The 12,576-nt window shown below is 50.1% G+C and overlaps 1 protein-coding gene and 1 long non-coding RNA gene across 4 annotated transcripts; one reads left to right on the top strand and one right to left on the bottom strand.

The window, feature by feature from the left end:
- Window positions 1-1,698: 1,698 nt before the first annotated feature.
- Window positions 1,699-4,664, bottom strand: LOC125404938 (uncharacterized). 3 transcript variants are annotated; one of them, XR_015739007.1, is made up of 2 exons: window positions 4,348-4,664; window positions 1,699-2,515 (listed from the first exon to the last, which is right to left on the bottom strand). It is a non-coding gene; the product is annotated as an uncharacterized LOC125404938 (long non-coding RNA). The 3 variants fall into 3 exon arrangements; XR_015004232.2 differs by lacking the exon at window positions 4,348-4,664 and adding an exon at window positions 3,491-3,767 and having other exon boundaries at window positions 1,699-2,518; XR_015004231.2 differs by lacking the exon at window positions 4,348-4,664 and adding an exon at window positions 3,491-3,767.
- Window positions 2,947-12,387, top strand: Mims2 (mitochondrial inner membrane scaffold 2). Its single transcript, XM_048441192.3, has 3 exons — window positions 2,947-3,194; window positions 8,467-8,636; window positions 9,388-12,387. The coding sequence occupies exons 1-3, from the start codon at window positions 3,009-3,011 to the stop codon at window positions 9,602-9,604; spliced, it is 573 nt and encodes a 190-aa protein (XP_048297149.2). The 5' UTR covers window positions 2,947-3,008; the 3' UTR covers window positions 9,605-12,387.
- The last annotated feature ends 189 nt before the right edge of the window (window positions 12,388-12,576 follow it).

Raw genomic sequence — 12,576 nt, 5'->3', positions numbered from 1 at the left:
GAAAAAACCAAAAAAAAAGACGAAGAGGAAGGCCAAAAAAAAAACACTGGATAGACAGCATAAAGGATGACGGTGGAACCTTGGGTATGACAATAACACAAGCATCTAGGACTGCCCAGGAAAGGAAAACTGGAGAACCACCATAAACGGGCTGCCCATGCACGGTTCAGCATTGCTGGGGCATAACTGATGCTGATGGCTAGCAGTGGGGGACCACTGGGGACAGAAGGAAAGAGGGGCACTTTCATGTGCTGTATTCTAGACACACCTGGACTTGAGTGTGTTTAATGTGAGCACATGGTTAACGGTGGCAGCATTTCCCAGTACACTCCTCCTCATCCTCTGTCACATTTAAAGGGCAAAAATAAAACATGTAGATGGAGCTTTCTGTCAGGACTGCTGGCTCCCAAATAACCACACAGAGACTTAATATTAATTATAAATGCTTGGCCGACAGCTTAGGCTTGTTACTAACTAGCTCTTACAACTTAAATTAACCCATACTTCTTATCTGCGCTATACCACGTGGCAGTACCTATTTTCAGCATGGCATATTCATCTTGCTTCTCTCCACACCTCCTGGCAACTCCCCGTGACTCCGCCCTTCTTTTTCCCAGCATCCTCTCAGTTTGGTTTTCCCAACTCAGCTCTTTTTGCCTAGCTATCAGCCGGTCGTCTTTGCTAATCGAATCACAAGGCTCCCTGGCAAAGACACATCTTCACAGTGTACAAAAAGATGATTCCATAGAATTTTTCTCTTACCCGAGACCCACAAAGCAAAAGTCACAAACTCAGTTCCTATGAAGCCAGAAGAGGAGGTCTAAGTGAGTGAAGAAGACCCAGCCACAGGAGCACTGTGGGAACTAGGAGGCCCTCAAGATGAAGTGCTATCAGGAGGCCGCTCTGACCTTGGAGACATCCCAGATGATACACCCACTCTGTGCACTGGGCACCAAGTAAAGGCCCTTTTCAAGGTCTGCATCAAAGGCTTCTCTCAACAGTTCTAAGAGGAGGACTATTAGCGTCTTCATTTAAACTGCAACTCAGAGAGGTTGAACCACTGATCCTAAATCACACAGCTGGACTTGCAGGACCAGTTTGACTAAGAACTTACTCTTAATTGGTCTTTATACCTTAAATACCCCAAGCAATAGTACTCTACACAGGACCACCTTGCCTCCTTCAGACACTCTTAAAGACCATGGTAAACAGAATGCACGCACACCCAGTATGAGAGCTTAGACTAACTGAAATGCAGCTAACACGTCGTGAGAATTTTAGCTTTATTAGTATTGCGTTTATTCTTTTTGGTTAATGAGACTGAGTCTGGGGACTACCCTGAAGCTCACCATCCTCCTGCCTCTGCTTCCCAAGTACAGTGGCTATAGACCTGAGCCACCATCCTGTCTTGAGGATTATTGGAATAGTTTTCCTGGAGTATAAATGCATGGCATAAAAGTGGCTTATACTAAGTGTACCGAAGTGACCCTCCATGCCCAATCATCCCCAAGTTTTTTTAACCCTATCCTACCTCCCACTCTTAGCCCCAAATGGCCATTGACCTGTTCTGGCTCTCCAGAACTTTGCCAGTTTTTGGCCTTCTGTGAAAATGAAATCCTAAGGCACATTTTACCTGTGGCTAGGATTTTCCCTTTGGCATGGCAGTCCCGAGACTTGTCCCTGGATGGAGGGATCAACTTCTTTCATTTAAAAATTATTTTATTATTATTGGGGGGCACATGTGCAGGTCAGAGGATATCTTTGTGGGAAAGCTGGTACTTTCTTCCCCACTTGACCTGGGTCCCAGGGTTAGAACTCAGACCCTGGGCTTACACAGCAAGTGTTGTGCCTGCCGAGCTGCCACCCCAGCCCCAGATTGCCCTTTTAATCCCTAATGAGTGGGGTCCACTCCAGAACAGTCTGTGGTTACATTTCACAGGCGACACGCATCTGGATTGTCCTGCATTAGTATTTGTGTCTTCTCATTTTAGTCTTTTGTGCATGTATGTCAGACAAGCTCTTGCGTGGTCAAGACTGGCCTTGAACTCCGAGTACTGGAATCACAGTCCTGCACCTCCAGGTCAAGATCATATTTTGCTTTCGTTTCTTTCTTAAGTTATAAAAACAAAAGGGTTAATTTTGTCTCACGGTTCTGGAGGTCCAAGGCAGAAGGACCACAACTATGCCAGCAAGGGCTTCCTATGGGGTCAAGTCCCCAACAGCGCAAAGAGTCAGGTGAGAGAGAGTTTTTGGCACAGGATTAGTCAGGAATTGAAATGAGAGTCTTTGCTTCTCTTGAGACACTATGGGAGTGGAGTTGCTGGGTAACCTGGTGTGTGTACTTTTAGCTACCTGCGAAAGTACCAAACTATGTTCCACAGCGGCTGCTCTCATGTTCACATAAACAATGTAGTAGGGTCATTTACAGGGCTTCTTCAAGTGAGTGTTACGTTCTACAGTCCCTTTCTTTTTTAAAGCGATCATGTAAGCACCAGTCTTCCGGATTTCACCCGTTCTGCTGGGAGGAAGAACAAAAGATGCATGAGCTCTCGGCGTGAAACAACAGCCACACTCCACAGGCTGGAAACTCAAAAGTCCTGGAAAGCCCCGCAAATATGCATTCCACAAAGGACAGGCAAGAGCTCCCGAGAGCCAGACAGGAGAACTTGGCCGGTTTCTCAGCCCCGCCCACTCCGCTCCAGGAGGCGGGGCTTAGCTAAGGAGGCGGGGCCTAGGGGCAGGGGTGAGAGCACGCGGCTCCGGATGGTTCCGCCTACCCAAGGATAGGCTGTTTCTGACAAGGGAAGAGCTGATGGGTGGAGCCCAAAGCCTGCGCTCCGCCCGTGAAGCCCCGCCCACCGCGCAATGCTCCGCTCGGGGGGCGGGCCTGGGGATGGTGGGGCAGGGCCCGGAGGGGCGGGCTCACGGCCACGGCCCCGCCCACCGCACGGTGTTGGGGCTGGTTCCCGAGTGGGCAGCACCGGAGCAACGCTTGCTCGCGGCGCGCCATGGCTGGGCTGCTGGTGCTGCTTGGCCCGGCGGGAAGAGTGGGCGCCCGGATACTTCCCCGAGCCCCTTGGCTCCTGGGAGCCGCCACCTCCTGCGCTCCACCGCTCTGGGCCTTGGCCTTGTCCCGCCCGGGGCCGGACTCCCGGCTGCTGCACACGGCCCGCAGGGACTGCCTCAGCCGTCAGGTAAGCCTCCCCACACTTGCTCGGACCCTGAACCCCCAAGTAACCCAAGCGCCGTGCCAGGGCCAGTCTCAAGGACAGCTTTGCATTGCACCTGCCCAAAATGTGTCACCTCCGGGGACCCTGAGTTCTAAGATCCTTAGAATCGGGAAAACATCTCTTTCAGTTAGCAACCTGAGAAACTGAGGCAGGAGGTGGTGTGGTGCTCGGCCCAAGGTCATGGAGTCGCCTGCATAGCCTCAGTTTCTAAAGCCAGAACAGTGGCGTTACCGAGCGGATTGCAAGGGGCCTGAACTCACTATGAACTTCCAAGCCGGCCTCTGAAGTTGTCCATTCTGAAGTTCAGTTCAGGCCTGGGCACTGGGCCCAGGAGGCGTCTTCTTGGGGTGCCGGTGTATCTAACGCCTCCCTGTGCCGGTTGCTCCACCCTTTTTATCTAGCTGGAAGAGCAGGCTCTCAGGGCAAGCAGTCCATCCTGCTTCGTTATGGTTGCCTTCCCTGAATGCTAAGAGTGAAAACTAGCTTCCGTTCAGCCAGCAGCGCAGCTCAAGTGGGTCTCGGAAGTAAGTAGTGGAGTACCCAGATCGGAAGCGTTAAGTCGTGGCGCAAGCCTAGATCCCTGCAGGAGAGGGCTTCCAGCTCCTGAGTCTGAACCCGCCCATCCCTGGGCTGTGTGACCTCAGACCCAGAGCCCAGGAGGTCTGGACCTGAGTCTGGCCTTTCAGAAGGCTGAAACTAGCACCTTGCCACCAAGAGTCTGGAGGACCACCACTATGAATCAGGCAGTTCTGAGCCCTGTCTGCTCTAGTAGCTTTTCAGTAAGTAGCCAAAGGGATTAGTCCCTGTACTTGGGTACCTCACACAAACATGGATGGGCTTCCTTCCTTCCCCTCTCCTCTCCTGGGTGACAGACAGGACACTGGTGCCTCATCTCTAATCCTGAGCGTAGGGCAGGATGCTTAGAACGTAGCCGCCTGCTTCCTGATGATTCCGCTTCCCTCTCCTCCAGGAAGTCTTCCCTGACAGCCAGTGGTCTGCCTCCCACTCACCCACCCGCGCGCGTGCCCTCACACACACACACACACACACACACACACACACAGTCGCTTCTCTGAAGTTCCAATCTCTGCCTCTGTGATCTGGAACAATCTCTCACCTGTTCCACCACCTCAGCCCTGCTGGCAGCCCAGACTCTGCCTCGATCGGTGTGTGTCCACAGCAAGGATGAGTGTGGTCTCCAGCTCCTAGGATCCCTGTCTTTGCTTGCTAAGTCAGTAACCTTGATCAGATGCTCCCACGGTTCTGTGTCTATAGAATGAGATGCTAATAAGTCTTTTCCCAGAGGGTGGATATGATAAGAGAGAGCATGCTAGCTGGCATCTGGTACATCATGCCAGAATTGCTGTCCTCGGTGTGATTACACACCACAGCAGGGCCCCTGAGCCCAGGGGCCAAGCTTGCCTCTTCCGCTGGTTGAGAGATGGATGGAATCAGAACCTAACAGAAGGTTCGAACAAAAGATACTCCTCACAAAACCTTCGCTGTGGGGGAAGGGCCTGCCTAGGCCTCAATCCAGCATCCCACTCCATCTCCATTCTGGCTGCCTTCCTTAGGAGGCCAGCTGGGGTCTCCAAATGTTCTAGACATTAAATCAAGTGTCTGCGGGACATGCCCTCCTCTGCCTACAACAAGGACTGAACTGTGTCAGAGAGGGAGAGATACAGTGCCCCAGAGGCCTGCCTTTTTTTTCACAAAGTATATTTTCTCTTAACCTTATTTTTGTATGAAAACCCATAACAGTAAGAAGGCAGACTTGGGAGGACTCAAAAATAAGGTTGATTGGGGTTTATTGTGTAAACTCAAATGATCCATGAAAATATTACCCCTCCTCCAATGGATGTCTGCTAGAAGATCACTCTCTCTTGCTGGCCAGGAGCGTGGCTGAGCTGGGACAGAGCTTGCCTGTCCTCAGGCAGGCTCTCAAAGCAAAGGAAATGCCCCTGCTGGACTGAGCCCACAGTCCAGGCCCAGCGTGCAAGGGAGCAGCTCTGGGGAGATCTTGTGGCCCCAGAGGGGAGGGGGGAAGAGAGAGGCCTGCCTTTTTCCGTCACATGATTCAGGGTCATGTGGACCAAGTGGAGCCCACTTGGGGCATGGGGGGGGGGGAGCACTGTTATGCGAGTAGCTTGCTGGCTTCCCTTATCTGACGAGCAGCACCCGTCCCACCAGCCCCTCGAACTCCCTCTCCTTGTCTGTCTTGGTGTCCTCACCCTGCTATGTCACTGTTTGTTGTCCCCTGCTCCCTAGACTCATAGTCTCCTTTGAGGTTGGTCTGTTTTGCTCATTGGACTGTCCTCTACTCTGGAACACTCTGACCCAGAGAAGATACAGAAGGCCAAGTGCTAGGACTGGGATTCAGTTAGCCCCTGTGCTGTCCTTGGTTACATACTCAACCCCTCGGGGCTCTGCAGGTCCTCTTCCGTTCGTGGGGGTGTTGTAAGCCTTGTGCGGACTAAAGTTTTCACCACAAAGTTTTCACCACAAAGTTTTCACCGCACTCAGAACACTCTCGGTACGAAGTCAGCACGTGCGGTCCTTATCAAACAAGTGGAACCGGGTGTCCCAGCACTGTGGTCAAGTTCCTGCCCCTTTTCTGATATGGCTTTCCTCTGGCTGTTTTGAAACACCGTCTCGCGTACTCCAGCCAGACTGGCCTCCAACTCAATAAGCCTGAACTTCTGATCCTTCTGCTCCCGCCTCCAAAGGGCTGGGATTATCAGCTTAGTCCACTACACTGGGTTTATACAGTGCTAAGAAATAAAAAGCTTTGCACATGCTAGACCATCTACCATGGAGCCAAATCCCCGCTTGAGCACTATGAGGTCAATGTCACACACTCAGGGCAGTCCAGAGCACTTGGGGGCAGGAAGCAGTGATACTCTATGGACAATGAGTGTCTACAAATGCCCCCATTGCTTGCAGATCACGCTCATAAATCCCTTTGGTTTGGCTTCTTTAAACCCCTCAAGAACTTGGAAGAAAAATGCATGGCCCTTCATGTTCTGCAAGAGTAGCCATTTCTAATAGGAGAGACTTTTCCAGGATGTTCTGGATCTGGAGGACAGGAGGAAAAGCTGCCAGCACCTTCTTTTATTGGCCAGCACTTGCCACTCTCCCATTCTTGAATCCTGCACTCCCTGCTGAAATGCTCACAGAGGCCCTGGTTCTCCCTGATAAGTAATCCTCTCCCTCTGGGCTGTGCTGATAGGATAGTCTGCAGCCCCTCCCAGTGCCTGTATCTCCCTTAGGCCAGTGTCAGTCAAAAGCCCATTGAAGTTTGGCCAGGGCAATCTCAGTTATGGCCCATTCTCCATGTCCCAGAGCTGCCACAGCTGTCCCTAATGAAGCCCCTTTGTCTCATACCCTCAGGTTTGGCAAAAGGCCTTCTGGCCCAGAAAGGAGACTAGAAAGGCAGCCAGACTGCCATCTAGAAAATAAACAGCAGCTTCTGCAGGGCTGGCAGAGCAAACATCAAAAAAAAAAAAAAAAAAAAAGACTTTGTTTAGAAAAGGGAGCAGGCTGAAGAGATGGTTCGATGGTTAAGAGCACTGGCTACTCTTGCAGAGGACCTGGGTTCAATTCCCAGCAACCACAGACAGCTCACCACCATCTGTAACTCCAGTCCCAGGAGATCTGAGGCCATCTGGCCTCCATGGACACTAGGCATGTACTTGGTGCAAAGGTGTCCATACGTGCAGGCAAACACCCATACACATAAAATAAATAAATCTTAAAGGGGGAGCCTTGGAAAGCCTAATGGAGGTACTGTTTGATTGGGACTGACAGGCTACAGTGAAGGGACTCATAAAGGAGGTAGCATCTGCATTTGTATCAGACATGTGGGATGGATGGCGTGCGTACGCGCGCACACACACACACACACACTTCACCCCTGGAGCACAGTCTGAGCTAGCAGGGCCAGGACAGAGGGTCAGGTGAGCAGGGCTTTCTCTCAAAGCTTAGTGATTACTTTCCAGTCACCTCTGGAACTGATGACAAGGCCCAGTCCCAGGCCTTTCCCCAGATCTGCAGAAGTCAAAGCTGGCCTCACGCAAGTAGGTACAAACAGAAGAGCACGCGAGCTGCCCACTGATCAGCATCCACGGTCAGCAGCATTTGTGCACCTGGGCTCTGGGGAGGGACACAGCAGGGTCACGAGCCTTATCCCACAAGTGCAAAGTGAGGGCCCAGAGCTGCAGCAAGTGGCTGCCACAGCAAGGATAGACCTGGTGGTCCCCTGCAGTGTGGTGCATCTGGCTGTGTAGATTCAGCTCGTGGGTTTCCTTCTCATTAGGGGGGTCCTGGCTCATTTCCTGGGGATCCTGGCATGCTCTTTGCCTTTGCAGACTCACATGTTAAAATCAGGAAAGAATCTGCCCAGCTGCAAGATCAATAACCAAAGGTGACTGGCAAGAGCCAGACTCATAAATTCTTTGGTTAAAAGCACTCTCTTGCCAGGTGGTGGTGGCGCATGCCTTTAATCCCAGCACTTGGGAGGCAGAGTCAGGTGGATCTCTGTGAGTTCGAGGCCAGCCTGGTCTACAAGAGCTAGTTCCAGGACAGGCTTCAAAGCTACAGAGAAACCCTGTCTCAGGGAAATAATAATAATAATAATAATAATAATAATAATAATAATAATAATAATAAACTCTCTTGTAGAGGTATATTTTGTCTAATCCAGACAAAATGTGTGGCTGGGCTCTCTCTTACCTGTTCCAAAGCTGTAGACTCTCAGACAATAATCCAGCGTGTGCTAAGATCACCCCATGTAATCAATCAGATAGCCCAGTGGGAAACACTTGCCTTGTACACCTGACAGCCCTGAGCTCAATTCCTGGTCCCCACCGTGTGGTTTGAATGAGCATGTCCCCATAGGCTCAGGCGTGTGAACACTAGGTCCCCAGTTGGTGGCTCTGATTGGGGAGGTGTAACCTTTCACTGGGGGTGACCTTTCAGTATAATCCTGCTCCACTTCCAGTTTGTTAGCATTCCCATCTCAAGCTCCATGTCTAGATCCCATCTGCCAAGTCCTGCAGTTAGTTAGGAGGTGACGTGGACATCTCCGGGGCCACCGGGGCTGACCTAGCCCTGGCTTAGTGGGAATGTGCGTGATAATTGGTGTCTATAATAATAATATTAAGTGGGTAGAAAGAGGTATAAAACTCAGGTAAGGGTAAGCATCTGTGGCAGCCACCAACCTTTGCTCTGTGCACAGGAGCCCAACAAAATCACTGAGCCAGGAAGCGGTGCCAAGAGCACAGAGGGAAAGCTAAGCAAATCACAGCAACTGAAGCAGGTCTTCCAGGAGTACGGGGCCGTGGGCGTGTCGCTGCACATTGGGATCTCGCTGGTCTCCTTGGGGATATTCTACACAGTTGTTTCCAGGTACGATTTTCAACAGCGTTCACTGGCTGGGATGTGGTAGTGCTGTGAGTGCCGGGGTGGCTGAGACTACAAGTCCCAGGCTAGCCTGGGCTTTAGCCTCAGGCCTGTCTACAGGTAACTGAAGGAAGGAAGTGCTGGGAGCATAGTCAGATGGTAGAATGTTTGCCCAGAATTCACAAAGCCTGGGTTCCACTCCTCCAACAGCACCAACCACACCTATAATCCCAGCATTCAGAAGGTGGAGGCAAGAGGATCACAGTTCCATAGAATTTGGGGCTAGTCTGGGCTGCATGAGACTCTATCTCAAAAATATTTTTTTGTTTAGTTTTGTTTTATTCCTGCTGTAAGGTAAACTAAAATGTGGATGAATTTTGTTGTTGGTTTTGGAGTTTTTTTGTGGGGGAGGAGGTTCATTTGCCAAAACCTACCTATTCATCCATTCCTTGTATTATAATACTGGGTCATCTGGGTCAACAAGATGGCTCAGCAGGTAAAAAGTGCTTGTCAGAAAAGTCCAGCTATTTGAGTTCTACCCCAGAACTCACAGCGGAAAGAGAACCAACTCCTGGAAGTTGCCCTCTGACCTCTGCATGTGCGCCATGGCATGTGTGTTCCTCATATTCATGCACACAATAATCATAAGGGTTTTTTTAATAATAAAAAGTAAAAATACTGTCACCCTCCTAAGCAACTCAGTTTCTTCCTTTAACTTCCCGGCTGTGATGTTTTCTTTGCCTCTTTCTCCCCCCAGTGGCATCGACATGTCTGCAATCCTGCTTAAGCTTGGCTTCAAAGAGTCCCTGATACAATCCAAAATGGCAGCCGGTACCAGCACATTCGTGGTGGCCTATGCCATCCACAAGCTGTTCGCGCCCGTGAGGATCAGCGTCACCTTGTTCTCTGTGCCCCTCGTCGTTAGATACTTCCGCAGAGTGGGACTCTTTAAGCCTCCAGCCACCAAGCCATAAGGAAGCCAGTTTCTTCTGAACTACAGGATTTGGATTGGTTTCAGGGTGGGGTTTTCTGGGGGAGTATGGGGCAGAGGCTAATGACTGTGTTCCTTGTGAGTTGATTTTATTTTTGCCAGCAATAATCTGGTGTTTTAATTTACTTTTTAAAAAATGATATTCCTCAAAGAACCATGTTCGTGACTTAAAATGTCACCAAGGCTTCAAAATGAGTTGACAGCCACTCATGGTGGCCCAGACCAGTAAAGCCAGCTACTGAGGAGGCTGAGGCAGGAGGATCTCAAACTCAAAGCCTGCTTGAGCTACTGAGATCGGGGTCAGTGAAGAGAGGGCTGAGGGCATTGGCAGCAGAGCCCTCGCCCAGCACACCAAGAGCCTAAATTTGATCCCAGTACAAAATGGGATTGCCAACAGAATGCCCCTTTAGATCATTAGGCAGGAGTTTGCAGCACCCCACAGGGCTAACCTTTGCTCAGGTTCCTGAAAAGCAGTGGTTAATTTGCTGGCTTTGAAAACGCCCTCTCGCCTGATTTATCACTGGCAGCAACCTGCAGTTAACACGCAGTATTCTGCAGACAGCTGCCAGCACCGCGGTTAATGAAGGAAAATTAACAATCCCTAATCACAGTCTCCATTAACATCAAGCCCTTGACATTCGCAACACTTGCTCCGGGGAAAAGCAGCCATGGGCTTCTGGTGTGTTTCACTGACTCCAGAGCTCCTTCGTGTCTGGATATGATGAGGCTGTTTGTCTGCAATCTCACTGATAATGGGGCGGGCAGTATTGGTTGCAAAAAATGGAAACGCGGCCCAGGTGTAATGGCATCACTTGGCTCCTGATGCCCACACTCAGGGGAACTCAGATCCTTCCATAGACGCTAAAAAGCATCCTAGCTCTCTCAGACACTCCTCTTAGCTATCGAAACCTTGAGACATTCCAGAGTAACGCCATGTTTACAGTGTGCCACTGTTTATGCTTTTTAATTGAATTGAATCATATGCATGAAGTATTTCTACCACGTTCCAAAACAAACCAAAAAATGGAAAATATTGTCTGTTCCAAGTAGAAGACAACCATGTAGGAACTACAAGCCAAGGGAGAGAGAGATCTTAATTAGGGTTCTATTGCTGTGGTGAAACATCATAACCAAAAGCAATTTGGGGGGTGGGGGAGTTGATTTCACTCACAGGTCCATGTTACAGTTCATCATCAAAAGCAGTGAGGGCAGGAGCCTGGAGGCAGGAGCTGATGCAGAAGACATGGAAGGGTGCTGCTTACTGGCTTGCTCATCAGCCTTACTGAGGACCGAAAGCCCACTCACAATGGGCTAAACCCTCCCCCATCAATCACTAATTAAGAAAATGCTGTGCAGGCTTGTATACAGTCCTTTCTTATGGAGGTATTTTCTCAATTGAGGTCCCCTTCTGATGACTCTATGTCATCTTGACATAGAACTAGGCAGCACAAGGAGCTGGACATGTTTAACTACAGTCCACCACGGGAGGGTCAGTGTAGAGGGCGGTTAGAGTAGGAACCTCAAGCTGCTCAATTCAGGAGCAGGAATTGGTTCCCTCGCTCAACCCTCCCCTCTGGGCGGGCACTTGTTATGTCATAGCCAAAAGAAACTCCAGTCCCTCAAGCCCCAATCCAAAAGATCCAGGAATGGGGTCGACCTGGGCTAAAGGATTTCTGGTGGTTACATAAAAGCCAGCATTCCTCAGAACTTGTGAAACCGGTTCCCCTCTACCCAAAGGAGACATTTCCCTTACCTCTGACAGAAGGGAGCTAAGGCTACCTGTGGCTATCAGCATATCAAAGCTCATGCTGGCATCACAAGCCAAACTCCCTTGAACTCACGGGCTTCCCTTCCCCAGCTACTCTCACAATCCTCGGCTCCTGCTACTGTATTCTCCTCTCTCACAGGTAGCCCTGCTTAGGTCCAGTCTGCTGGCCATGTTCCGTTTACTTCTCTCTTTGCTGTGGAATCCTTCCAGATGCCCCTGGCTGTTCTCTCCCATAGCTAAAGAACCTTCCCCTTAGGCACCATGTCAGTTTATACAGCTCTACCCTGGGGAGCCAGCGTTTGACGTAGGCTCAGCTGCATGGTGAGAAGTGTTGCATTTCTTTTTCTGCTCACAATTCCGTTGACAATCAGAAAACACAGAAGGCACAGCTAGCTAGCAGGAACACATGACTGAGATCTGGCTGACAGTTTCTTAGTCCACAGTCACCCACACCATTTGTCTTGGTTAACATTTAAAAGAATTTTTGTGAGACAAACTCTCCACTCGTGACATCTTTAAAGCGAGAGTCGGTCTTTTCCTCTTAAAGCAGCCCACAGCTGGAGCTTGTACTAAGATCAGGATGTATTACAGAAACTAATCCCAAAGACAGCCACATAGCTGAGCAAGAAGCCCCAGGTCAATGTCGGGGGGGCTTGTGTGGACTAGCTGGACAGAGGGGGTGTCTCTCCATCTTGCCCATTCAGGTTCCTTAGTAACACCTATGCAAAGAAATACATTGAAAGTAGCAATAAAACTAATTGTACCCACAACATGTGTCTTCCAAGCCAGCAGCCAGAACCAGGGGTGAGTTGAGAGGTTGGAAGACTAAAGCACCATTATAAACCAGCAAACCAAGCAGATCTGTTCCTGTTATCTTCAGTGGAACTGGAGCAAGGCAACTATCTTAAAACGTAAACCATTGTTTGCCTCTCGTTTTCTAAGCAGACCCACTGATCAGCTTAGATTCTGTGAAACCAATAAAAACTTTTGTAAAATGATGTGTTCTGTCATCTGTTAAGCCATTGCTGCTGCCAGCTAGGAAAGCATCCTGTGAATGTGGCGGCAACCAGCTGCTGGTGTGAGCTGCAGGCACCAGTGTCCCACACTCGGCTTGGATCCCTGTCGTCCCATCACAGGTAACGGCAGCTGGGTGGACAGGACTTGGGATGGTGCTATATAGACTGGGG

The sequence above is a fragment of the Myodes glareolus genome, chromosome 10 (assembly GCF_982192425.1).
Source record: "Myodes glareolus chromosome 10, mMyoGla1.1, whole genome shotgun sequence".
Classification (NCBI taxonomy): Eukaryota; Metazoa; Chordata; class Mammalia; order Rodentia; family Cricetidae; genus Myodes; species Myodes glareolus.
This window is presented reverse-complemented; position numbering and strand designations above follow the sequence as displayed.

Excerpts from the sequence above, each read along its gene's own strand:
- Mims2 (XM_048441192.3), top strand. The coding sequence starts at position 3,009 with ATGGCTGGGCTGCTGGTGCTGCTTGGCCCGGCGGGAAGAGTGGGCGCC. Across the intron at positions 3,195-8,466 it reads GGGACTGCCTCAGCCGTCAG|GAGCCCAACAAAATCACTGA; the intron begins GTAAGCCTCCCC and ends CTCTGTGCACAG. Across the intron at positions 8,637-9,387 it reads TTCTACACAGTTGTTTCCAG|TGGCATCGACATGTCTGCAA; the intron begins GTACGATTTTCA and ends TTCTCCCCCCAG.